General features: G+C 50.1%; 2 protein-coding genes across 11 annotated transcripts in view; one reads left to right on the top strand and one right to left on the bottom strand.

The window, feature by feature from the left end:
• Positions 1-12: 12 nt before the first annotated feature.
• GGA3 (golgi associated, gamma adaptin ear containing, ARF binding protein 3) lies at positions 13-22870 on the top strand. 6 transcript variants are annotated; one of them, XM_036996953.2, is made up of 18 exons: positions 89-141; positions 6287-6371; positions 6670-6745; positions 7558-7682; positions 8150-8248; positions 8799-8922; positions 9202-9305; positions 9442-9522; positions 9914-10051; positions 10532-10613; positions 10721-10837; positions 11150-11392; positions 11774-11850; positions 12110-12423; positions 12620-12828; positions 13140-13309; positions 13480-13590; positions 13845-15757. In XM_036996953.2, exons 3-18 carry the CDS (start codon positions 6721-6723, stop codon positions 13953-13955), a joined length of 2130 nt encoding a protein of 709 aa, XP_036852848.1. In that variant the 5' UTR covers positions 89-141; positions 6287-6371; positions 6670-6720; the 3' UTR covers positions 13956-15757. The 6 variants fall into 6 exon arrangements, 5 of the variants coding, with proteins under 5 accessions (XP_036852847.2, XP_036852846.2, XP_036852849.2 ...); XM_036996952.2 differs by lacking the exons at positions 7558-7682; positions 13845-15757 and adding an exon at positions 22724-22870 and having other exon boundaries at positions 13-141; XM_036996951.2 differs by lacking the exon at positions 7558-7682 and having other exon boundaries at positions 13-141.
• NUP85 (nucleoporin 85) overlaps positions 14526-23079 on the bottom strand; it is a 32913-nt gene continuing 24359 nt past the window's right edge. For 4 of the 5 annotated variants that reach the window (XM_017666138.3, XM_036996958.2, XM_017666139.3 and 1 more), the window contains 8 exons: positions 19786-19869; positions 19575-19640; positions 19220-19371; positions 18379-18496; positions 18176-18276; positions 17207-17358; positions 16714-16815; positions 16161-16350 (listed from right to left, as the gene is read on the bottom strand). In XM_017666138.3, coding sequence (XP_017521627.1) covers positions 16249-16350; positions 16714-16815; positions 17207-17358; positions 18176-18276; positions 18379-18496; positions 19220-19371; positions 19575-19640; positions 19786-19869 — 877 coding nt within the window. In that variant the 3' untranslated portion in view covers positions 16161-16248. Of the gene's footprint in view, positions 14646-16160; positions 16351-16713; positions 16816-17206; positions 17359-18175; positions 18277-18378; positions 18497-19219; positions 19372-19574; positions 19641-19785; positions 19870-23079 lie in introns of those variants that run through there. The other variant, XM_073235904.1, reaches the window with a different exon arrangement.

The following is a 23079-nucleotide window of genomic DNA, read 5'->3' as shown; positions in this document are numbered from 1 at the left end:
GCGCTCGCTTCTCTCAGGCCCCCATGCAGGCCCCGCCCCGCCTCGTCTCCTGCAGGTTCTCGCGAGGTTTGAGGCGCAACGCCGGCCAGGGCGGCTGCAATATGGCGGAGGCGGAAGGGGAGAGCTTGGAGTCCTGGCTGAGTGAGTAGCTGCGGCCGCCTCTGCCTGCGCTCGAGTCGCCGAGCCGCCCATCTCCTCATCCCCTTGCCCCAGGCCCCGCGGGGGCGCCGCACGGCAGTCCGCGCTTGGCCTCGCGCCCGCCTCGAGCGTTCCGCTATCACGCCCCTTCCCCGGCAGGGCGCCCTGTGCTGCGGCGCCTTCTCGCGCTCCCGCGCGCCGCGCCATGAGCTCGAGTCCTGTCCCGGCCCCGCGAGCTCCGGGGAGGACAGCCTAGCGCTTCCAGCTGACATGCATCGGCGCTCTGGGGAGATGTGATGGGGCCGCGTGCGGCTGTGCCTCTTGGACCCCTGCGCCTCAATTCCTGACGAAGGAAAACGCTCTGGATTTGGGCTGAAACTCCGGGAGCGTAGTGCCTCTGAACATAAACGTACAGCTTCAGAATTGTGAATTCTGTAAATTAAATTCATGTACGCGAGGATAAGTGACCGCTTCGCGCAGGCAGAATGTTTGAACTGAGAATAACCCAAAGAAAGAGCAAGAACAGAGCTCTTTTTCCCTGCAGTGACCAAGCATGGTGAAATCGGTGTTGGGGACTCCCCCCCCCAATCCCCACCCTGCCCGCGCGCAGCACACACACATTCGAGCATCTTAAGGAATCATTCATTGGTAATCTACTCTGAGCAAAGCTGAGGAGCATAGATTGATTCTATTAGTTATAGCGGCCTATTGCTGTAATTGCTAATTAATATTACTATGAAAGAAAATGTAGGTTAACCTTGTTAGCAAGTAGTACTCTGCTGAAGGGTTAATAAGTTAACTCTCCTATGGGCTAGAGGAGGACCTTGGAGGCCTCTTTGAGTGAAGACAAATTGGTTAGGGTGATAAGACAGGCAGGATGCCTACATTCTGCTTTGTGCAGACATCTCTTATTTACTAGAGCTTCCAGGCTCTTGGAGGTGATGGCTGTTTCCTCCAGTTGCGGGACAGTAATAAGAAACACCCTTCAGGTGGTTGAACTTAGGTTACCTTTGCAAAATCTGCAGTAGGAGGCAGGTTGCAAAGCCTTCTTTATATGTGGAATGGTTCTCCAAGAAGCTCAGAGTGCTCCAAAGACATTAAAGCCATTTAGCTCGTTTATCAAACATCCTAAAGAAGCAGGTACTGCTGTCACAATATCACAGAGCACACCTGACTCATCTAAGCATTTGCCCAGAGCCATTCCACCAACTGAACATAACACACTGGAATTGTTTTGATTCACAGATGTTAACGAGAACGTTAGAATAATTTAATAGGCTAAGTTTAGAGTTATATTTTGAAATAGGAGAGGGATAGGCCTGGTTTTGAGGGAGACGGAAGATGGTGAGGGGAGAATGGAATGGTATCCCTAGAGATTAGAGCTGAGTCTGGCCTTTGACCCTTTCGCATTGTTAGAATGATGTTTCAGGCAGCGTTAAGATTCCTTCCATTGCTGTTCTCTGTTTGCCTTCATAGTTCTCATGTTTTAATGGTGCCAACTGGAGCAATTGAACGAACCAGGGCTTTGGGTTCAGAACCATTTTACTAGGTTCTTGTCACTCCATGGTTTGCCAAAATTATAGAAACCTCTGCTGGGCCCAGGGTCTCAGGTCTCTCCCCGACTTCTCGGTCCATTCTTCATTCTGCTCCTCCACTTCTATTAATCAAATCATCCCACTGCTTCCTCATTGTAGCTTCTTGATAGACTTTGTTGCTTTGGTGAGTCGGATGTGCCTGTCCTGTTGGGGGAGCGTTGTGTATTTTCCTCGGTGCTTGTCCTGGCGGCGACAAAAGAATTGAAGGGCAGAGACACGGTAGTGAAGCAGAGTAAAAGTTTTATTTAAAGTCACTTAAAGAGAGAAAAGTGCAGCAGGGCAACCTCAGCAAGGAGAGGCGCCCCGAAAGGTTTGGAGAGAGAAAATTGAAGATTAAAAGGTTACACACTTAGAAAGTGTGGGTGACCTCAGAGAGAGGAGTGCGCCCTGAAAGGTTAAAAGAGAGAGTTTAAAGTTAAAAGGTTGCACACTTAGAAAGTCTGGGCGACCTCAAGAGAGAGGAGCGCCCCGAAAGGTTGGGGGTTCCCCCTCGTAAGGACTCTTTAGGAATGTGACTAAGGGCTGGGGGTGCAGACTTGTTTAGTGGTCGTTGAATACTTAGAATTAACTTAACACAAGGAAGTTCCTGCTCTGATTTCTCCCTGGGAGAAAGCCTCGTCTTGGTCTGGGAGCGGATCACACAGGCTGCCCCCCCAGCCCCCAAGGTGGGCTGAGTTATTGTCTGTTTGCTAAAGAGTAAGTTAAGAATCGTACATTTTTAACTTCCTGGGTATTAAATACAATCTCTAAGATGGAATCTTCCCTGCCTTTTACTCTGTTGTTTACGGCGGGGCTGCATGCTAAATTAGTTGCCTAGGTTACAAACTATTTAGGGCCAGAAGGAAAAAAAACGGCAGGCAGGTAAAAGGTAAAGAATGTAAGCTGGGCCTGCATGATTAACAGAGTAAAGACATGGGCCGCGCTGAGGTGCCTGCCTTTATCTGGGAAGTATTCAGACATTCCAGGCCAAGTTGCTCTTGGTTTTTTGAGCTTTACTTGATTAATTTTGGGTCTTTTTTAGTGGACTTTCTGGCCTTTTTCTCTTTCAACCCCGCTTATATGTATTTTCCTAACACTCCTAACACTGCTTTCCTTCCCTAGAGGCCCTGTTCCCCGTCACTGCCTCCTTCCCCACAAAGCGCCTCTTGATGACGTAAGCCTTCTCTAAAGTCCTGTCATTACCACATTTAATCGACACTTAATGAATAACTGCCATATGGGATGTTATGAAAATTGAGCTCAAACAGCCTTTGCCTTCTGTGTCATGAAGGTGACGGGGAGTGGACAAAGCATTCCTAGAGAAAAAGAGAAAGATACGAAGCAAGAGCTGAAAATGCTAAAATGCAGACAGCTTCTTTGGGAAGCTGGGCATAAGTGGAGTGGAAGATGATTCAGTGAGGAGATAACATTTGAGCTAGGCCTTAAAGAATGGGGAAGATGGGCTAAGACAGCACCAAGCAGTGAGGTGGAGTGCACAGACCGTGTTTGGGGTGCACAGAACTGTGTTTGGCTGCTGCAAAGAGTTCCTGCAGGAGTCTGGTGGAAGAGGAGACTGGAAAATTAGAACTAAATTCTGGAAAGGCTTGAATTCCAGCCTCAGAGGTTTAAATTTCTATAGTTATCAGGTTCCCATTCCTACTGTACCTGGTGAACTTAGTGTTTTAGGAGGATTAATACAGGAGTTCTACATAAGATAGCTTGGAGAAGTTCTGGAAGCAGGTGAGAAGGAAGGAGGTGGGGGGAGAGAAAAGAAAGGAATGGCCTCCAGGCTGCTGGAAGTGAGTGGGAGAGGAAAGGGAGGAAGGAGTCAACAGGGGTGTTCAGGCCTGGGTGCCTGGGGGTGGGGTAAAAGTTTTTGAATATACAGAAATGGGGAAGTCAGGAAGGAGAAGTGATGAGTTTGTGTTTAGACTTGTTTCTGTACCAAATTAGCATATAATTACACATGGTCTTTTCTGCTCTGCTTATTTGTCATGTGTTGCACCTCCCCAAGGGTAGGATCCAGTTCTTGTACTTTTCCTATAGTCCCTTCAGGGCCTAGTGTGCTGCGTACTTAATTTTCTCTGGGTGCCTAATAATGAGTGGTGATTGACCTGAGTCTTGATTCAGGACCCCAACACTGAAGGTTGACTCCTAACTCCCTTTCCATCCCATGTTCTTGCCTCTGCTTATTTCTAAGTCATTTGCTACATAGAATTTGTCGTGTCTGAGCCATCTTCAGGTGCAACAGCTAATGCTGCCATGTCCATCTCTGCTGGACCTTTTGAGGTCCCGTAAGAGTCAAGGCTAGTGATGGAATTAAGCCGAAAACGAAAGCAGAAAATCTAGAGGCACAAACAGAGAAGAGAATGAGGCTTTGAACTGAGGCCTAAAAATAGAAACCTTGAATCAGAGTAGAGCCCAGAGGGGCAGTTCTAGAAGTAGGGTCTGCCAGGGAGGCTCCTGTGTCACCTCTGCCAGGCCAAGGAGAATGTCGAGTGGGTGGAAAGCTGTGTGCATCTGCTGGGGGTGGCGTGGGCAGATGGAGAGATTGAGTCACCCAGAATTATCCCTGGAGGTTTGGTCCAGTTCCTGTGGGTGATTGAAGTTTGCCTTCTGAGCTGTCTGGAGAGCTGGAGGAAATACCCAGAAGTGGGACTGACCATTGCTGAAACCAGGGCTTTTTTTGCCCAAGCATAGGCAGAGATTTGCAGTAGAAAAGTCTGTCAAGGTGAAAGGAAGTGAGATTCTAGAGAAGTTGAACACAAGTGAAAAGTAAGTGGGATCATTCTTAGAAGCAGATAATTGCAGCAGGCCCAGGAAGAATTTGTCATTTGGTGAATGCCTATTGCTGTGCACATGGCGGGGGGTGGGTGGGTGGCGTTCACACTGTTCTCCGTATTTGTAGGGTACTTTTCCAGTTGCAGAGAAGTGGAAGTGAGTGGCCTGTGCTTTTTCTTATGCCACAAGCTATTGTGGCTGTTGTCAAGATGATGAAAGCAGTGGGGTTACCGCTTGCGTCTGTTTGTCTTCATGATGGGAGTAGGAACAGCCACGCCAACACCTGAGAGTATATCACACAACTGGTGGGAGAGACTCGGGCTCGGGGCTTCTTTGGAAGGTGACAGCCAGCTAGCAGGTCCCTATGGCAATAAATAGTCACTCTTGATAGAATTCACCTCTCTTCCCTTTAAGCTTGATGTGTTGAAGGGCCTGTTTTTCAGGATCGAGAACAAGACATCTCTCTTTTCTTTCAAGTATGAACCTAAACCATCAGAATTTTCTTGTAGCCAGAGCAGAAACGCTGCCAGGCAGGTGCTGCATCTGCTGGGCACTGCAGGCTTTCCCTCTGCCTTGAGGTGGTGTCTGCTGACCTCTTGTGGCTCAGGCCCTTGTTGCTCTGAGCAGTGGGGGCGGGGTGGGGGTGCGGATGTGGCCTAGGAGGCCCTGTAAGGATTTAGTCGTGGAGCCAGTAGTCATCTTTAATGTTAAACAGGAAATTTAAAAAAAAACAAAAACAGAGAAATCGTAATTTAGGAATTCTAACACTCTTGTTGGGAGAATGTTTTTCAAGTTTCTGCTGCTCTGCTTCTGGCCCTTGTGGAAATCTGCAGGAGGAGCCTGGTGTTTAAAAAAGAAACACGCCTTCCGCTTTCCCATTTATCTTCTGAGTCTGAAGCCCTAAATTTAGTAAACAGCTCGGATTGCTTTCTAGAAGGGGCAGATTCCAAAATCTGAGTCAAAAGATGGGAATACAGTTACCAGCCCTGCCCTGGGGCCATTCTCTGTGAGCACAGGTTGTGGGGGACAGCGGGGAAGAGAGGACCCACAGCAAATGTCAGGAGGCCTGGCATTTAGCCCCTGGATTTCAAACCCTCAGTGACCTCTGAGGACTAGTCTCAGTCCCAACACTAGTCTTTTTCTTTGTGAAAAGCCATTTAAACTTTAGGGAGCTAAATTCTCATGCACAGATTCTATTCCTGTGACCCCAGGGACAGATAACACAATGAGTAGTGCTTAGTAGGGCTTCAGTAAATGTTAGCTTAAAGTGATGACAAGCATTATATGCAATTTAAAAAACACTGAAAGCATTAGGGAAAAGTTTTTTGGAGGGCATGTAGGAAATATTCACATTTTCTAGGCTTATTTTTTATCATTATCACCTGACTTCAGTTTCTCCAGAAAACACTTCATTCTTACTTGCTTAACGCTTAGCTTATCTTTATACAGCTGGAGTTACCTATATTTGTTATATATAATAAGTATTTTATGTAGGTATATGAATATTTTCATCATTTGTGTTTATAATTATTTGTCCTGTATTCCTGATCTACTCAAAGCTCCATGAGGTTCAAATTTGTGTTCTCTTTTGTTGTGACTGTCAGGATACTGGACAGAAAGCAGTATTTGTAATTGAATTGCTTCCTGACTGAACTATTGAGCCTTCTCTATTAGAGAAGAAATTTGCTAACAAAGTTACCTTCATATCAATGCCTAAAAATTGTGGGAAAAATCCTTCCACTGTGTCCTCCTTGCTCTTATAACAATTGTCGTTTTCTTTGTTCTGCCCCAAGATAAAGCCACCAATCCTTCAAACCGCCAGGAGGACTGGGAATATATAATTGGCTTCTGTGATCAGATCAACAAAGAGCTTGAAGGGTGAGTCTCAAAGCTGTTAGGGGGCAGGTAAGCAATGGCTGAAAGATTCAAAAACCGGCCAAGAACACAGAGAAGACAAGTAGTGACTCTACAGCATCTTACTACGCTGATGGACAGTGACTGTGATGGGGTTTGTGGGGGGAGGGACTTGGTGAAGGGGGGAGTCTAGTAACCGTAATGTTCTTCATGTAATTGTAGATTAATGATAATAAAATGAAAAAATAAAAAACGGCCAAGGAGGGCTAGCCAGATGGCCCCAGGGTCACTGTCCTGAAAATGTGCTCTGCTTGTCTCCCAGGCCCCAGATTGCAGTCCGACTATTGGCCCATAAAATCCAGTCTCCACAGGAATGGGAGGCGGTGCAGGCCCTGACGGTAGGTTTTTTATTCTCAGGGTGGATTTTCACGAGGCCAGGCCCTTCCTCATGTACCACCTGGGTTTTCTGAGGTTCTTGGCTCATACCCTAAGCTGGCCAAAAATTCTTAATGCAAACTTGATACAGTTGGACATCCTCCTAACAACTGTTCACAGATGTGTCTGCCCTTGTGCCAGACACCTAGGCTTCAGAGGTGACTGAAGAACAGTCCCTGCCAGTATGGCCACAGGTCTAGTGGGAGAAGCCAAGTGCTTTAGGGAGGGAGCTAAAGGTGGGGGCTCTGAGCCCAGCGTGGGGCTGAGGGAAGGCCTCTGGAAGATTTGATGCTGACGGAGCTATCTTGCCAGTTAAAAGAGTTGGCCAACTGAGGAAAAGTGAGGCAAGTATAATTTGTTCTTGTAGCTAAAGTGATACAGGTTCCTAGTGAAGGCATCACACCAACAGGGGGATCTTAGTGGATTCAAGATGTGGAACTCCGTGTAGACTTGGGTGCCTCCAGGCTCTCCCCTAAACCAGAATGCAGCTGAGTGCAGAGGATTCCCAGGCTTCTCCCCTGACTTCACTCAGTCCTAGAAAGATGGAAGAGAAGAAACGATCATACAAAAAGTGCCGAGCTGGCCCTGTGCACACGTGTCTTGTCGTGTGCACTGTAGAGCAGAGGCCTTAATGGATTCTCACCGGGACTGGTCTTGCCTCACAAGGAACGTTTGGCAGCATCTTCAGACTTTTTTTGTCACACATCGGGGGTGCTGCTGGTACCTAGCAAGAGAGGCAGGGATGTCACTAACCATCCTGTAATGCCCAGGACAGACTCCAACAACAAAGAGCAACTGGCCCAAAGCGCCGGTCATGGTGAGCCTGAGGAGCCCTGCTTTACAAGGATGGAAGCCAAGGCAGTGAGCGCCAGCTGGTGCATTCCTTGGCATAAACCGCAGGTACCATGAGCAGGAAAACTCACGGCAGCTTTAGGTGCCCCAGAAGGAAAACAGATGGGAGCCATTGGGCAGGGGGGATGTCACTAAAAGAAAGAAAACATCAGAAACATTATCTGTCACCCCCCCCAGAATGTTGACCAGCTTGTGGAAAGCACTGTGGACTGAGTTGGAGAACCTTTGTATCTTTGGGCCTGTTTCCTCATCTGTAAAGCACAAGGGCAGAATCTTACAGGCATTCCATCTATCTTGGTATCTGGGTCTCTGTTTCTTAATTTACTGCCTATTGTGCCTTCCCAGAAGAGGTCTGCAATTTGAGGGACACAGAGTATTAGTGATCCTATTAACCTAATGTTCCTGGGAGCAGCGCAAACATCTCCTGCCGAGTTCCTTCTGAGTGAATACGCAGTCCTGTCTCTGTGCCAGGCCCCACCCCGACCCCACACTGAGCGCCCCTCCTTTGTGTGCAGGTGCTAGAGGCATGCATGAAGAACTGTGGGAGGAGATTTCATAATGAAGTGGGAAAATTCCGGTTTTTGAATGAATTAATCAAAGTTGTCTCTCCAAAGGTCAGTGGCAGTTTCCTCATTTCTAGGAATTTCTTTTGTGTCCCTCTTCTCCCATCTTACCAGATTTCACTGCCCAACCAGCATCCATGGATGTGAGATTTTCTGTGTCCTGTCCTTAGAAAGCTAGGCCCTGAGGGGACAGAGTGACCAGAAAGCTACAGGGAACCTCTCACTCTGACAGGCACCCGGTCTTAATGGGACAGGTGATGGGGCAGCAGCTGTGTGTGTGTATGTCTAGAGGGAGGGCTTCTAGTGACAGCAGCCACTTCTCTCTGGCCTGCCCCATGGACACTAGCTGGCCTCCTCATTACTCAGCTCATGTTGCTTAAGCCCTGGGCACCCACTTAAAGCAGAGGGAACAAGTTTTCGTACTAGAGACATTAACCTCCCTCCAGCACTCACACGCACACCTCGCACCTGCTGGTTTGGAGTAGGCCCTTGAGGACTGTAACTAACTGGGGGCCATTTCACTGCTGAGGAGGGGGCCTTCCCACTGTCTTTACCTCCAGACTGCAATTCCTAGGTTTTCCCCTTTCCTTTTGCCTCTTAGTACCTGGGGGACAGGGTGTCTGAGAAAGTGAAGACCAAGGTTATCGAGTTGCTTTTCAGCTGGACATTGGCCCTGCCGGAAGAATCAAAGATCAAGGATGCTTACCACATGTTGAAGAGACAGGGTAGGTGCCTGTCTTCCCGCAGCCTCAGAGCAGCTCTAACGAAGGCCAGGTCAGGAAGGGTGAGGGGCTGTCTGCCATACCCAGGCTGCCTCCCTTCCAACCCCTGAAGACAGTGGGAAGCGGGTGTCTGGGGTTTGATGAGGTGAGGTGTGTGCAGCTCGCTCTGTCCCTGCCCCCGTTTTGTAGGTCCTGGTCACAGGGATGTGCTCCCCTTGCTCGGTGAGGAAGGGCATCAGGGTGACACCAGCCTGTGTGCTTGCCCCTTGTGTCCTCTTTCAGGCATAGTGCAGTCTGACCCCCTGGTCCCTATGGACAGGACGCTGATCCCCTCTCCACCATCGCGTCCTAAAAACCCTGTTTTTGATGATGAGGAGAAATCCAAGGTAAGGGACATCCAGCCTGTGGTGTCCTCAGATTAGGTGCAGACTCATTCAGTGCTGTGGGGGGCTCCGGTTCCTCTGTGGTCTCCCCAGCTGGGCTGCTACCTTCTCTTTGGCCTTTGATATCCTTCTCTTCCAGCTCTTAGCCAAGTTGTTGAAAAGCAAAAACCCAGACGACCTACAGGAGGCCAACAAGCTCATCAAGTCCATGGTGAAGGAGGTGAGCGGACCCTGGGCCTTGGTGTGGGGTGAAGGAGCCCGTGGCCACAGCAGCGGTCCCTTCCCCGGGTATTAGTTCTGTTGCTCACCCCTCCCTGCTTCCCGCCCTCACCCGGAGAGGCCAGAGAATGGGAGGAGAGCACAAGCCTCAGGGGAGAATGGGAGAGAGGAGCGAGAGCCGATGGGACCGTGCTGGGGTGTGGGGAGGGCCGTCACCATAGAAGGAAAGCTTTCGATTGGGTCTGAGGCCTGTGGTCCCAGAAACTATGCACTGGAAGGAGCTTCTGGTGGGACTGGCCGCTGGTGGGGCGTGATCCTCGATTTGCAGGGCACTGAGGGGCAGCAGGACAGGTCTGGTGGAGCCGCTTTCCCCTTGATCCTCTTTGATGCAGGATGAGGCGCGGATCCAGAAGGTGACCAAGCGTCTGCATACCCTCGAGGAGGTTAATAACAATGTAAAACTGCTCAATGAGATGCTGCTTCACTACAGCAAAGAAGACTCTTCAGAGGCAGATAAGGAGCTCATGAAGGTGGGTCCGCCTCCAGGAGAGGCGGCCCCGGGAAAGGGAGCCAGCCTGGCCCGAGTACCTGTCCTAAGATGCTGCTCGTGACGCCTGGTGTGCCTTAACTTACGGACGCAGCCGGGTGCAGAGGGGGTGGCAGTCCGTTTCTGCACTGCCTTGGGACGGTTGGGCAGAGATCCACCCTGTGCTCCTGATGCTGAACCTCAGTCCAGAGGCATGTAGCTGCTCTTGAGTTCTGAGGCATGTGCCAGCCTGGGAGGCGGGGAGGGGTGTATTTCTCTTTATCTTGGGGACTTCTCTGCCTGAGCAGGCATCTAAGGTGATACAGTTGGTGGAAGCTGGTGGCAGGAAGACTAGTTCTCTAAGCCCAGCTCTGCCAGTAACTGACTGTGGTACTAGTGGAGTCCATGGTTTTCTGGGTACAGTCACTGAATTAGGTGATCTCCAGTGGCCTTTGTAGCTGATTTTCAGTTCTGGGTCTCTCAGGAACTGTTTGATCGGTGTGAGAATAAGAGGCGGACGTTATTTAAACTAGCCAGCGAGACTGAGGACAATGACAGCAGTTTGGGTGAGTGAAACGGAGAGTAGTTGACAAGAATGTCTCAGGAATCTGGATTTGTGTTTGGCCAGGGGAGTTGTCATGGCCAGGAATGAAAAGTGTCTTTTGTGCTTTAGGGGACATCCTGCAGGCCAGTGACAACCTCTCCCGGGTCATCAACTCTTACAAAACAGTTGTTGAAGGACAGGTCATCAATGGTGAAGTGGCCACCTCAGCCATTCCAGACTCTGAAGGTAAAATATTGTGTTCCCCATTGTAGACCCCTCCGGACCAGCCCCACCCCCGCACCAAATCACCATGCAGGTTGACCAGTGTACCGTCTCACAGGGCCTTGGGGGATTCTAAGCCCCCCTGGTGGTCTTCCAGCATCCCAGAAGCCAGGAGATACAGAGTCTTTCCTCAGCCTGCCTTCTCTGCTTCTCAGTGTCCCCCTGGCACAGATGCCCTTGGATCAGGCCCAAGATTGTGCTCAGGGTTCTGCCTCCTATGTGCAGCCACTGGACTGGCCCCTAATCCAGTCCTGTTCTCTTCTGCTGCCCCTCCAGGAAACCACTGCAGCAGTCCCCCCGGCACTCTCATCGACCTGGCCGAGTGGGATGCACCAAGCAGCTCATCCCCTGTGTTGGCCCCAGCCCCCGCTCCACCCTCCCTGGGCATCCCTGTCCTCCCGCCACCCCCCCAGACCTTGGCACCTGGGCCCAGCCACTCCAGCCAGGCCGAGGCCCCTCTAGGGCCCAACAGCACAAGCAGTGTCCTCTGCCTGCTGGACGAGGAGCTGCTGTGCTTGGGTATGTCCCCCGGGAGGCTGCAAGGAGCCGCTCCTGGCAGGATCAGTAGAGAAGAAAAGCATGTGGAGTCAGGGGGAGGTCTGAGTGGTGCTCCATGTGCTTAGCGAGGGTGGGGAAGGAGGCTTCAGTTGTAGGGACAGTGTCAAGTTCCTCGGTCCGCATGCCACCGGGGCAGGATGGACACAGCAGACCACGTGTCTTCCTCCACCTCCCCATGTTAGGGACCGGAGGGGATCCGTTGCCCTGTGGAGGCCGCCTGGGGATACCTCCTCCCCACCCTGTCACCCCCTGCCCATTTGTCGTGGTGCCCGTAGGTGAAGTGGAGCTGGTGCTGCCCAAGCCCAGAGCCCTTCCCATCGTAGTCATCCTCTCTGTTCTTAGGCCTCACAGACCCAGTCCCCAGTGCTCCTCCTAAAGAATCAGATGGAAACAGCCAGTGGCCCCTGTTCCGGGTAGAGGTACGGGGGACATCACAGAAGCTGCTGGCCAGGGTCACTACATCCTCCCCTTTCCCAGCTCATCTGCAGCCTCGGCTGTACTGACTCTGGCGGCACCGCCCTGGGTGTGGTTGGGAACAGGCATAGCATCCAAATGCCTTCCCTGGCCCTGTCCTCGGAGGGCTGCTAGTCCAGGGGACTGGGGTAGGGGGCGGGGGGCGGTGTGGAGAGCCGGAACCACCCGTACCCTCGGCTTGCTCACACTTCCCATTCCTCATAGGACAAGCAGTCAGATGTGGAGTTCTGCGGTCCCAGTCCTGGTGCTGCCTCCAGCCCCTCGGAAGGGCTGCTTCTCCAGCCCTCCACACCCGCCCCAGGCAACTCCCAGGCTCCGCTGCCACCCCCTCGCCCAGCTCCTGTGGTCCCAGCCAGCGTCCCTGCTCCCAAAGCAGGCTTCTTGCTCCCTACTGGACTGTCCCCAGCTTCAGCCCCAAAGGCTGACCCCACAGCCCTTGGCTACCACAACTCAGCTTTGGGCGACAGCGCCCTGCACCAGCTGGATTCCCTCGATCAGCTTTTAGAAGAGGCCAGAGTGTAATGAGTGGGAGAGGAGTGGGGTTGGGGGGTGTTGGGGAAGGTTGGGCTTGGCAGAAGCAGAGGCTGCTTGAGAGGGAATGGGGATCCAGAAGCGAGGGAGGTGGGTGGTAAGAGCCAGCTCTGGCCTGAGGGGCCCTTGGTGAGGGGTTGGCCTGGCAGCTCTGATTTGCCTTGTCCTCTTCCTGCCTTCTAGGACCTCAGGCCCGGTAAAGCCCGTCTCGTCTGGCTTCTTCCCTGGGGCTGCCACCTCGCCCCTGATTCCCACTGGCACCTCAGTTAGGACTCTCCTCCCTTTCTCCCCGGGACCTGGCAGCCCTCTCTTCCAGTCCCAGGGCAGCCCCATGAAGGCACCCGAGCTCTCTCTGGCCAGTGTCCATGTCCCCCTGGAATCTATCAAGCCTAGTAGGTGCTAAGGGGCTTGGGTGGGAGGGGAGGCAGGGCCCACAGCTTGCAGCACTGGGGCGTGGGAGGGGTCAGGGTATAGACTCCTTGCCCATTAGGAGCTAGAGGGTGCCTGCTCTCCTGCTGTCGTTCTGCCTGTTGCTGCAGTGCAGTCTCGCGAGGTTCTGGCAGGTTCCTTCCCAGATCCCTCCGGGGGGCCACACTGCACAGGGCTGGCCTGCTCTCCCCACTTGGCTGCAGCAGGTACCCCAGGGACTCTGTGGGCTATCTGGGCTTCACTCTCCTTTCATACCCACATCACCGTTTTACAGGTAATGCCCTTCCTGTGACAGCCTATGATAAAAATGGCTTCCGCATCCTTTTCCACTTTGCCAAGGAGTGTCCGCCGGGACGGCCTGATGTACTGGTGGTGGTAGTGTCCATGCTGAACACGGCTCCCTTGCCTATCAAGAGCATCGTGCTGCAGGCCGCAGTGCCCAAGGTACCCCCAGCCTCCTGGGGCCTCTAGAACCAGAAGTTACCTTATTCTGAACCCACTATGGTGAGGGCCTCTGTGGCCAGCGGGTGGCAGCATGTGTCCACCATGACCATACTGGGTTCCACCTCGGGCACCTGCCATCTCTTCAAAGGAGCTTCTCTCTTTCTCTGTAGTCAATGAAAGTGAAGTTGCAGCCACCCTCTGGGACAGAACTCTCTCCGTTTAGCCCCATCCAGCCCCCTGCAGCCATAACTCAGGTCATGCTGCTGGCTAATCCACTGAAGGTGAGCTGGAGGGGGGGGGCGGGGGGGGCGGGGGCGTCCCAGCCTGGAGCCCTTGCTGCCCCATATCAGGCCCTTAGGACTACCTCCCAGCCCCCCTCCTAGCCTGAAGGTGGGGTACTGTATTAACCCATATCCCTTCTCTCCCCCGGCTGATTAAGGATGGGATGGTGGCGGCAGGACCTGTCCTTTAGCACAGAAAGGGCCCCAGGGGCAGAGGAGAAGAGGGTGTCTCACATGCTGCCTGTCCATTGCAGGAGAAGGCCAGGCTTCGGTATAGGCTAACCTTCGCCCTGGGGGAGCAGCTGAGCACAGAGGTGGGTGAGGTGGACCAGTTCCCTCCTGTGGAGCAGTGGGGGAACCTATGACCCCCAACAGATGCTGTCACCTCCATTTTGAAGCCCAGGCAGGCTGTCCCAAGATGAGAGGGCTCTCTGGACCCAGTCTTTCTCCATGTCCTGACTACAGTGCTTAGAGCTTTTGACACTGATCAAGGGCCCTGGGCTTCTCTGCTGAGAGCCAAGCTGCTGTGTGAAGATCTTGCCTCTTGTGGCCCCTAAAAGGACCTGTTTTTATTTACCTGTGTGACTTGAAGTGGCCACGTACTGTCAGGGGTTGGGAGTGGCCCCATACTCTGCACTACCGCCCTGGAAACTGGGGTAGGTTTTTCCCCTCATGCAGGCATCCCTTGGTGCCAGGGGTGGAGGCAGGGGGGTGTCCATCTCTAAAAAGAAACTTGAGGGAGGGCCCCCAAGAACCATGTCCTCACAGCCCCAGAGGCCTCAGCCCTCCATTGCTACTCTGTGCTTCCCCTGCTGGCAGGTTCTTGCTCCCACCTCCTGGGAGATGGGCAAAGCCCAGTGGTCCCCAATGGCCCTGGGCACAGAGTGAGGGGTGGTGTGCTGACCCTCTCCAGCCCTGCCTTCTATGGGCGGCATTGTCCTGGAGTGGCCACCGGATGATGAGCTGTGTGCTTGTCCCAGGCAATGGCAGGCTGTGTCCTATGGCCATCTCAGGACATGGAATTCAGCCTGTTAGCAACAGAACTTGGGCCAAAACTAGGAAAGAAAATAGAAGAGAAGCAGTGTTTCTCCTCTGGAAGCAGGTACTCAGAACTTTCTAGGAAAAGTGTGCCTCTTGCCACGGGAACAGGCCGTCCCACTCACTACCTCTTGCTTGGCATGAAATAAACTGCTGTCTGCCCTTCTAAGTCCGAAGGAGAGGACTACTCCCACCACCCTGTCTTCGGCCATGCTTGAACTGAGTCACCAGACAGACCCTATTGCTTTGACAGTGCTCAGGCCCAGCTAACATCCCAGCTGCTCGTCCAATTGGATGCAACTGGGCCAGGGACGCCAGGCTTGCAGGGCAGTAGGAGAGTCGAGAACCACCAGCTGGCAAAAGAGCACATAGCTGGTTTCAGCCTACATCACCTCCCACCAGATGGCCTGTGGCAGACCGTACAGTTGGGAACAGGAAGCCTCAGGATCGGGCACATTGCACTAGATTTATGTCCTTACCTGCTGCCCCGAAACCCTGACTGTTCCTGTCTGCCGAGGGACACTGTCAGTGAGATGTTGGGTCTGAGGTGGTCAGATCAGTGGCCATGCTTGAACTGAGTCACCAGACAGACCCTATTGCTTTGACAGTGCTCAGGCCCAGCTAACATCCCAGCTGCTCCGTCCAATTGGATGCATCTGGGCCAGGGACGCCAGGCTTGCAGGGCAGTAGGAGAGTCGAGAACCACCAGCTGGCAAAAGAGCCCATAGCTGGATGAGCTCAGAGGCATCTCTGGGGGAAGTGGTACACTCCACACTCCTTGAGCCCCTTCCTGCTCCTTGCCAGCCAGGTTTCCTTACTCCATCAAGAGGTTGTTTTTTCCCTTCCCTCCCACCTTTAGCAAGCAGGTTTCACTGCTTTTTTAGGCCAGGTCAAAAGTGAATCAGTTTCACTAGTTAGGGAATAAATCCAAGAGCTTTCCAGAGACTGGCTGCTGTAGCCCTAGGAAGGTCTCTGGGGTCACTATATGGAAATAACACCTTATAAACTTTAGACTTTAAAATCGTGTGTTACTATTCAGGTCACTGCTTTGTGACAAACAGCTGTACTGGATATACCGACTCTGATGCCCTTGTTTTGCTGCATGTTAAATAAAACCGTTTCTGCCCGACTTGGATGCCGCTTAATACAGATGCTATTTATCCCAATGGGGGAAGCTGCCACTTAGGAATTTCAAGTGTAGATGGGTGGATATGCTGGCATCCCAAGGTTTTATTAAAAATAGAGGTTCCATGGGAGATAACCAGAAAGTTAACCAGTAATAGTCTAGATGATGCTGAGGTGAGGCCATACCTCAGAAACACAAGTAACCCACTAAGGTCTCTTGTTCGAGTTTCTGATTATAGACAAGAGGGCACTGCACTCACCCTAACTCTTGGGGATGGATGGCTTTTTCTAAGGAGACAGTCAGTTCCATGACAAAGAGGACATACACATTTTCTTGATTTTTAGCACCTCGGGTTCACAGTGGAGGTAAATAAGACTCCCTAGCTAGACTCTGCTAAGAACTTGCCTTATTTTTACAAAAGAAAACATTTATTCTTTTCAAACTTAATACACACCGCCACACAGATACCAAGCTGGAGCAGATCTCAGCTGACCTCAGGAACCTTTCAAAGAGCCTTCTTTTATAATTGCCCGAGCAAGATTTCGTGCAAGAGCAAGTCTCAGCATGTCCACCCTGGTGGTTTCTATGTCGTCATCCTAAAAGAGAACCAGCATGAGGCACAGTAGAAAGTGTCCCTTTACAGTTCCCAAAGGCTCTATCTAATCCAAAGGTGGGTAGAGGGCATTTAATGTTCAGGAGTAGCTTCCAGCAAATTCTCAGGAGAACCACATGCAAGGACCACAGCAACTGATGGACAGCAGAGAAAAAAAGACCACAATACTAGAATTACCCCGTTTTTTCCTGAAAGAAGTTAGTATGTCAGTTATGGGTTAAGAGGTAACTTAAACACATGAGTTTTCAAGGGGCCAGCATTTCTGCAGAGAAGTCAAGGAGCTTAAGATAGAGGGAGACATTTCTCATCTTCATTCTGGAACCAGTAACCCAAAAGCTAAAATGACCTGCAGTCGCTGGGCATCAGGCTCTCCACACACTGGCCTTCCTGACGTCAAGTCCTCCAGACATTTCATCAGCTCATATGTTTGCTCTGCTGAAAAAAACACCTAGGGGAGAGAGGCTGCTTCATTTAGTTGCTCCCCAGATAACGACCGCTGTTTTGGGCATGGGCTCAAGCTCAGAGATGGCTTTCCCTGTGTGCCCTTTGAAGGGGGGTGCTTTGTTGATAGCATCTCTGGGAGGGCAGAGCACCTGTTCTTAGTCCCAGCCCTTCCTGTCAGGGCCCTGGGCTGAGTACTGCCAGCAGACAGCTATCTCATTTCAAACGAAGTCTCCATCAGACAAAGAATGGACATTGGATTTCCTGAGTGGGTGCTAAGGGGGGAAACGCACAAAGACCACCCTTGGGAGATGGTACATGCATGCTCATCCACAAAAGCTATGGAATGAAGGGCTGTCAGGGACTGTGACACAAGTCATTGTGGACTCAACCCACACCTGTTTCTGTTCCAAAAGGGGCAGGGCATCTGTGAGCAGTGTCATCCAGAATGACTGTGGGGCAATCTTGGATGTCATCAATAACAGGAGAAGAGAAGCTGCATCACCAAAACGCTTCTCCCCGTATAATCGGTGGAACTCCCGGTACTTTCCTATTGAGAAAAGAGCAGCGGGCCACCTCTGGCCTTAAAACAAGATCAGAAATCCCAGAGCACAAATTAAAGGGAAAATCAGTACTGTACAGACAAGACACCTGGTGGTGCCACTTCAACCAGGTGACCAAAGTGAACACCAGTAAGGGGATAGACATCACTGAGGAGGGCATTATCACCCTGGGCATTCCTGCCCCAAACTTCTGAATCTGTTCATGAGGAAACATCGGGCAGAGCCAGACTACAAGAGAGCTCACCTGACTCGTCAAGGTCAGCAAGCACCAGAATAGGCAGAGGCACTAATGAGACATAACCACCGAATCTGTGAGCCTGAACATGATAAGGGGCATTACTGGGACAACCGACAGAGCATCAGCTGTGGATTAGAAGAGGCTACTATTTCAAGGCTGAATCTCCTGATTTTGGTAACTGATTATATGAGAATGTTCTTGTTCTTAGGAAACACACGTTCAAGTATTTATGGAGGAAGGGGAACAATGTCCCAAACTTAACTTTTAAATTGTTCCCCAAAAACATGATTGAGAGAATAAAACAAATGAGGCAAAATAGAAATGGAAGAATCTGGATAAAGTGTATATGGGAGTTCCTTATTCCTTATACTACTTTTGTGACTTTTCTCTTACTGGAAAATATATGTTGGCAAAAAACATGCTTTGCAGTCTGGCACACTGGTTGCTTTGTGGTTTGGAGTTCCGGCTTAACAGGAAGGAAACACGAGAAGTCTAGAACAGTCCCTTGCATCTCCAAAATGACCACTTGTGCTGAAGGTCCAGGGGCAGACCCCACAGAGACTCACCCAGGAAGGTCAGTCGATCACTGAGCATCATGGCTGGCCCCAGGTTGTCGATGAGATCCAAATCAGAAAAGCAGCCTCGCTCACAGTAATCCCTGAGGAACCTGCAAGGCTAGGCCGAGATCAGAGCAGCAGTCCCAAGCCCACCTCCTCAGCCTCCCAACTTCCCAGACAGTCCCCAGGAAGCCAACACTGATGGAACCCACCTGTCTGACACCAGTGTGGCAAAGGCGGCATCTTTGGCTCGAATGCTCCAGGAGAGGGCAGAGCCCAGGCGATTGTTGCGGACAGCTTTCATGGCTAAGATCTTACAAATGCTCCGAACTTTGTAGGGGAAAAAGGAAAAGATGAACCTTCCATTCTGTAAATCATTCCATTGCTGAACCCTGCTGGGATAGGAATAGCCTTCCCTCCGCTGAACTGTCTGTGGCCTCTGCATGCTCCAAATACAGGTTGGTGAGCAGAATTGGGAACTTTGGGGTTTATAAAAATATTCTTCTGGTTCTATTAACACTATGACCCACCCTGGCAGGACTGGCTTTGTGAGTTGCTCCTCAGACTGGCTCCTCATTACAGTCCAGATACCCCCCCAAAAAATAACCTATTATCCTTTGCATCTTGAATGCCTTATGCTTTCAAAGATGGTCATAAGCATGCAGATGCCTCAGGGAAGAATAACAATTCAGTTTTTTTATGACTCAGCGGTGAGAGGAGCAAACTTCATCATTTCCTCCCTTTGCTCTTTACGAGCTGCCTCTGGTCCTGCTTCCCCACTGAGCCAGCCGTAGCTTGCAAACAGTAAACTCAAAGCTGACCCGAGCCCTGAGCTCCTGCAGTAAGTATGAGAGGAGAAGTGGGTGAGGACTTCTTTTCACCTTTAAAAGGCAATGTGCTCAAATGCTTGTAGATCCCAGTGGACCCCAGCTTTGTCCCGGCCCCTCCATTTTCCTATTGCGGTCTACCTCATGGTATTCGCTGCCCAGCGTCTCGCCAGTCTGGCAGGGTAACGTGTGAACACAGGATGTGCTGAGAGGAGGGCCGGCTCACCTTGCTCGGTCATCTGCCGCTGCTCACAAATCCGCAACACCTTGAGGGCTTTCCGTTCAGTGCTCAGAGGGATCCGCTCAATGTGCAGCTCCAGGTAAACTCGGCCCAACTCAGGGCAGTAGTCAAAGTAATCCACCCCCAGCTGCCACAGGCTGCAAAGGTGACATGCAAAGATGACAGATAGGAGGGCCTGGCCGAGTTCAGGTGCTGCCCTAGCACTCAAGGATTGGACCCTAAGGCAACTCCTCCCCCAAACCTGGTAGCCTTCAAGGAACCAAACAGAAGAAAAAACAATCCAAGCTCCAATGGCACCCACATGCCCTGCTACCACCCTATTCCCCTGGGACCTTCCTACCTGTGATGAGCAAACAGCCCTGAGGCGTATTCCAGCAAGAGGAACTCTCTCATGTTAGATCCAAAGCTGAAATAAAATGTAACATGAGACCAAGATCCCTAGCCTGCTCCATTCAGGCTCCTCCCTCCCACAGCCCAATCACTTTGCTTTCTAGGTATTTGGTTCACCCCAGTCTAGAAGAGGAGGGCTGGCATGGCCACAGTGCACTTACTAGAGGTTATGCGACTGGAGGAGCTGGCAGTGATCCAGCAGGTCTGTCAGGTGGGCCACAAACCACCAGTTGCTTAGGGCAATGCTGTAGGTTCAGACATGAAGGCAAAAAGAAAGTGAGTGGCTGGGGGCCCCCCCCCCACGTCCTTTGCTTAAAAAGGAAGAGAGCAGCAGTGATGAGTCAGGAATCTGAAAGCATGGAGAAGTTTCTCTGTGCTTCGTGGGGACTGAAAGTGGACACCTAAAAGGACATTCAACTCCCAAAGCAGTAGCCAATGACCTATCCATGGGGAACATCACACAGAAAAATGAGATACAATCCAGAGATCCAGGCAGATGCAGAGAATGCAGAGAATAATGTATATGAAAAACTAAAATATTGGTGGTTTTTGATGCTTAAACACACAGTACACAGGACTATCTTCAGTTACATCTGCATTTGCTATTAACATTTTTCATAGTGTTTTATTAGCATACTTAGCTTTATAAATAAAACTATAAGCACATGGTATCACCTTAAAAACCATCTTGTACTTAGATATCTATTAATACTTCATTTAAAGAAATTATTTTTTGCTCAACTACATGGCTTGTAGCTTAATTTTACTGTATATATAATCTGACACATAATAAAGGTTAAAAGTCCTTCCCCAAAATACACTTTTAATAAAAAACCTATGTCATCTGTGGCTAGGAGCCTCTAAAGGTCTGATAAGTTCTTTGGAAACCACTGTTTGACATCACCAACTGTTTGTAAACTCTCTCGCATCATGTCAACACACTACTGGCAGTGTGCATATGTTGAGTTTTATTTTCCATTTGTTACTTGGCATAGGCCATTCTGTATTGGTATGTAATGCTTGACTATTTTTTAAATTATGGGAGAGGAAAAAGAAACTTAATGGTTGGTTTCTATAAGGCAAAGTTGATCCCAAGTAAAGTAGATAGAGCCAGCTATTATGACAGATGTGGTTTCCCAGGGGTAATCATGCATTACGGTAAAAAGTTCTTTCAAGATACAAAAATAGAGATAGGTTTACACTAAATCACTGGATGAATGTTTAAAACTTAAGCCTTGATCTTAGGGATATGGATGCTCAGACACTCCATCTGTCCCAGGAGTCCATTATTATGGAATGTCACATCGGCCTCCCTAACATTCATTCTGAAGAGTAGATATATTCCAACTTTTTAACAGCTGTGTCTCTGACATCCAAAAAATCATCTATGCCAATTTTTTTGACACCTATATTTCTGCTACCATCCTCAAATACTAAGTTCTATAAATTCATTATGTGCTACAAAGTATACTCCCATGCTCAAATTCTTAAAAAGTACTTCCTTGGTCCAGGTTTTCCTTCAGCTATAACATTCATAATTTTGTAATTCTGATGTGTTCCTTCTTGGCATTGTTCTTTTTAGACAGAATTGCCAATAAACATGATACCTCTTTATGGCGGTCCACTGAACAAACCCCACTCGATGGATTATGTTGTTGCTCTTAACTCTTCCCACTTCACCACAAGTCCTTTCCTTATCAGTAGCTGAATCTTGTTATCTGGTTAACTAGACTATAGTTTGGTGAAAAAGTATTACACCTGGAACTCAAGACTATTATTTCAGTCAGCCACTCACATCTCTGTCCTCTTCATCTATAAAATGGAAGTAATATTACCACTTGCCTACTTGGACTGGAAAGAGGATTCTAGATTAGGCAAACATTAAACAGGACCTCTTCTTAGTTTCTGAAGGAAGCCCTGTTTCCTTTTAGTTCAATAATTTTGGAAGACACCAGAAAGATGCCATTTGGCTTAGCTCCCAGGTAAGTGTGTGCCAGCTCCATTTCCTCTTGCCATACAAGAAGTTGGCCTTCAGAGGGAGCTTCAAGCTTGAGGTGAGAGAATGAGCCCTCAGAGGATTCCTGACTTCCCCTTTCAGATGTGGGGATAACAGGCAAACACTCCAGCAGGGGCTGATGAACTGTGGCCTCCAAGGGCCTTTATACTCTGCTTCAGTGCCCCCATGGTCCTCTCTGCCCCTTAGGGTCTGGCAGGGTTGGCATGGGGGTCACCAGGTATCATTCAGAAACTTCCTTTCTAGTGCCTTGAGGAACGGGGAGGAGCGTATTCATGAATCTAGCTGATACCACACCCAAAGCAGCAAGACTTGCCCTTTTTGCCCAACTGCACATAGACACTCCCTGCTCCCCAGGGAACTGAGCTTGGTTCTGACTGGTACATCCCAGGAGAAACCAAGGGCTTGCAAGACCCCAAATCCAATCCTTTCCCAGCCAAAGCACATTTCTAAAACTCTGCTACTCTCTCTGATGATACTTCAACCCATCTTCCAACCCCTGGGATGAGGTCCCATGACTTGCTTTTCACTGCCTCCTTCAGAATGGGGTAGGAAGTAGCTTCCTGTTCCTAAAACCCAAGCTGCAAGATTTATAGCTACAAGGAACACCTCAGAGCCTTGCTGGTTGCCGGGGCAGAGATGCCAGACGGGCTCTGAGCCTGACGCCTCCTCCTCTGTGACTAGCATGAGATGCTGCCATTTTTTGTGGCACTCATGAAGCACTTCTGTCATGGGAAGAACAGAGGGCTCCCTTTTTATTGTCCTTCTTTCCCTGTTCTGCTTAAATCTGATTTGTTCGTAAAAATGCAGATGTGGCTTATGAAGGAAACCCTGATGGAAATAACCCACTGCTGTAATAGTATATTTAGGAATCCTATTACTTTGAATTATAGGTGGAGACACTGACAAAGCGAAAATGTTTGTATGCCTTTCATTCTCACTAGTCACTCCGCGCAGATGCCCCCGACACCTACCATCAGCTGAATTCTCTAAGTCATCTTCTTCTAGCTCCCACTGAACTCCCTATTTTATAGGTCTGTGAAAAGAATATTGACACAAAGCCTGTTTTCTTTCTCCACATCTAGCATCATTTTCTTGAAGCCTGGCTTTCTTTTGTCCAAAATGAGGAGCAAAGTACGAGGGGCACCCTTCCCATCACCCAGATCTACTAAAATATATCTACTTGAAGCCAGGAAATCTGATATGTGAGCAAGGCCATTTGCTGCAGTTTCCAACTTTCTCCTTCCAGACTTTGTGCAACACCTACTTGTCCAGGCTGCTCAAGATGGAAGGGTACACTCTCTCTCACTATAGAAATTTCTGGAAAGCTTTACCTTTGATTCACTATGTTTAACACTCCCTTTCCTGCCTTGTTGAAGGTTCAATGCAGTAAAAAGACACCCTTTTGGGGAGAGGGCTGGTGCAGAATCCCTGTTCTGAA

Source organism: Manis javanica, chromosome 4, assembly GCF_040802235.1.
Source record: "Manis javanica isolate MJ-LG chromosome 4, MJ_LKY, whole genome shotgun sequence".
In the NCBI taxonomy this organism is placed as follows: domain Eukaryota; kingdom Metazoa; phylum Chordata; class Mammalia; order Pholidota; family Manidae; genus Manis; species Manis javanica.
Note: the sequence above shows the minus strand (reverse complement) of the source record. Positions and strands in the feature narration are given on the sequence as shown.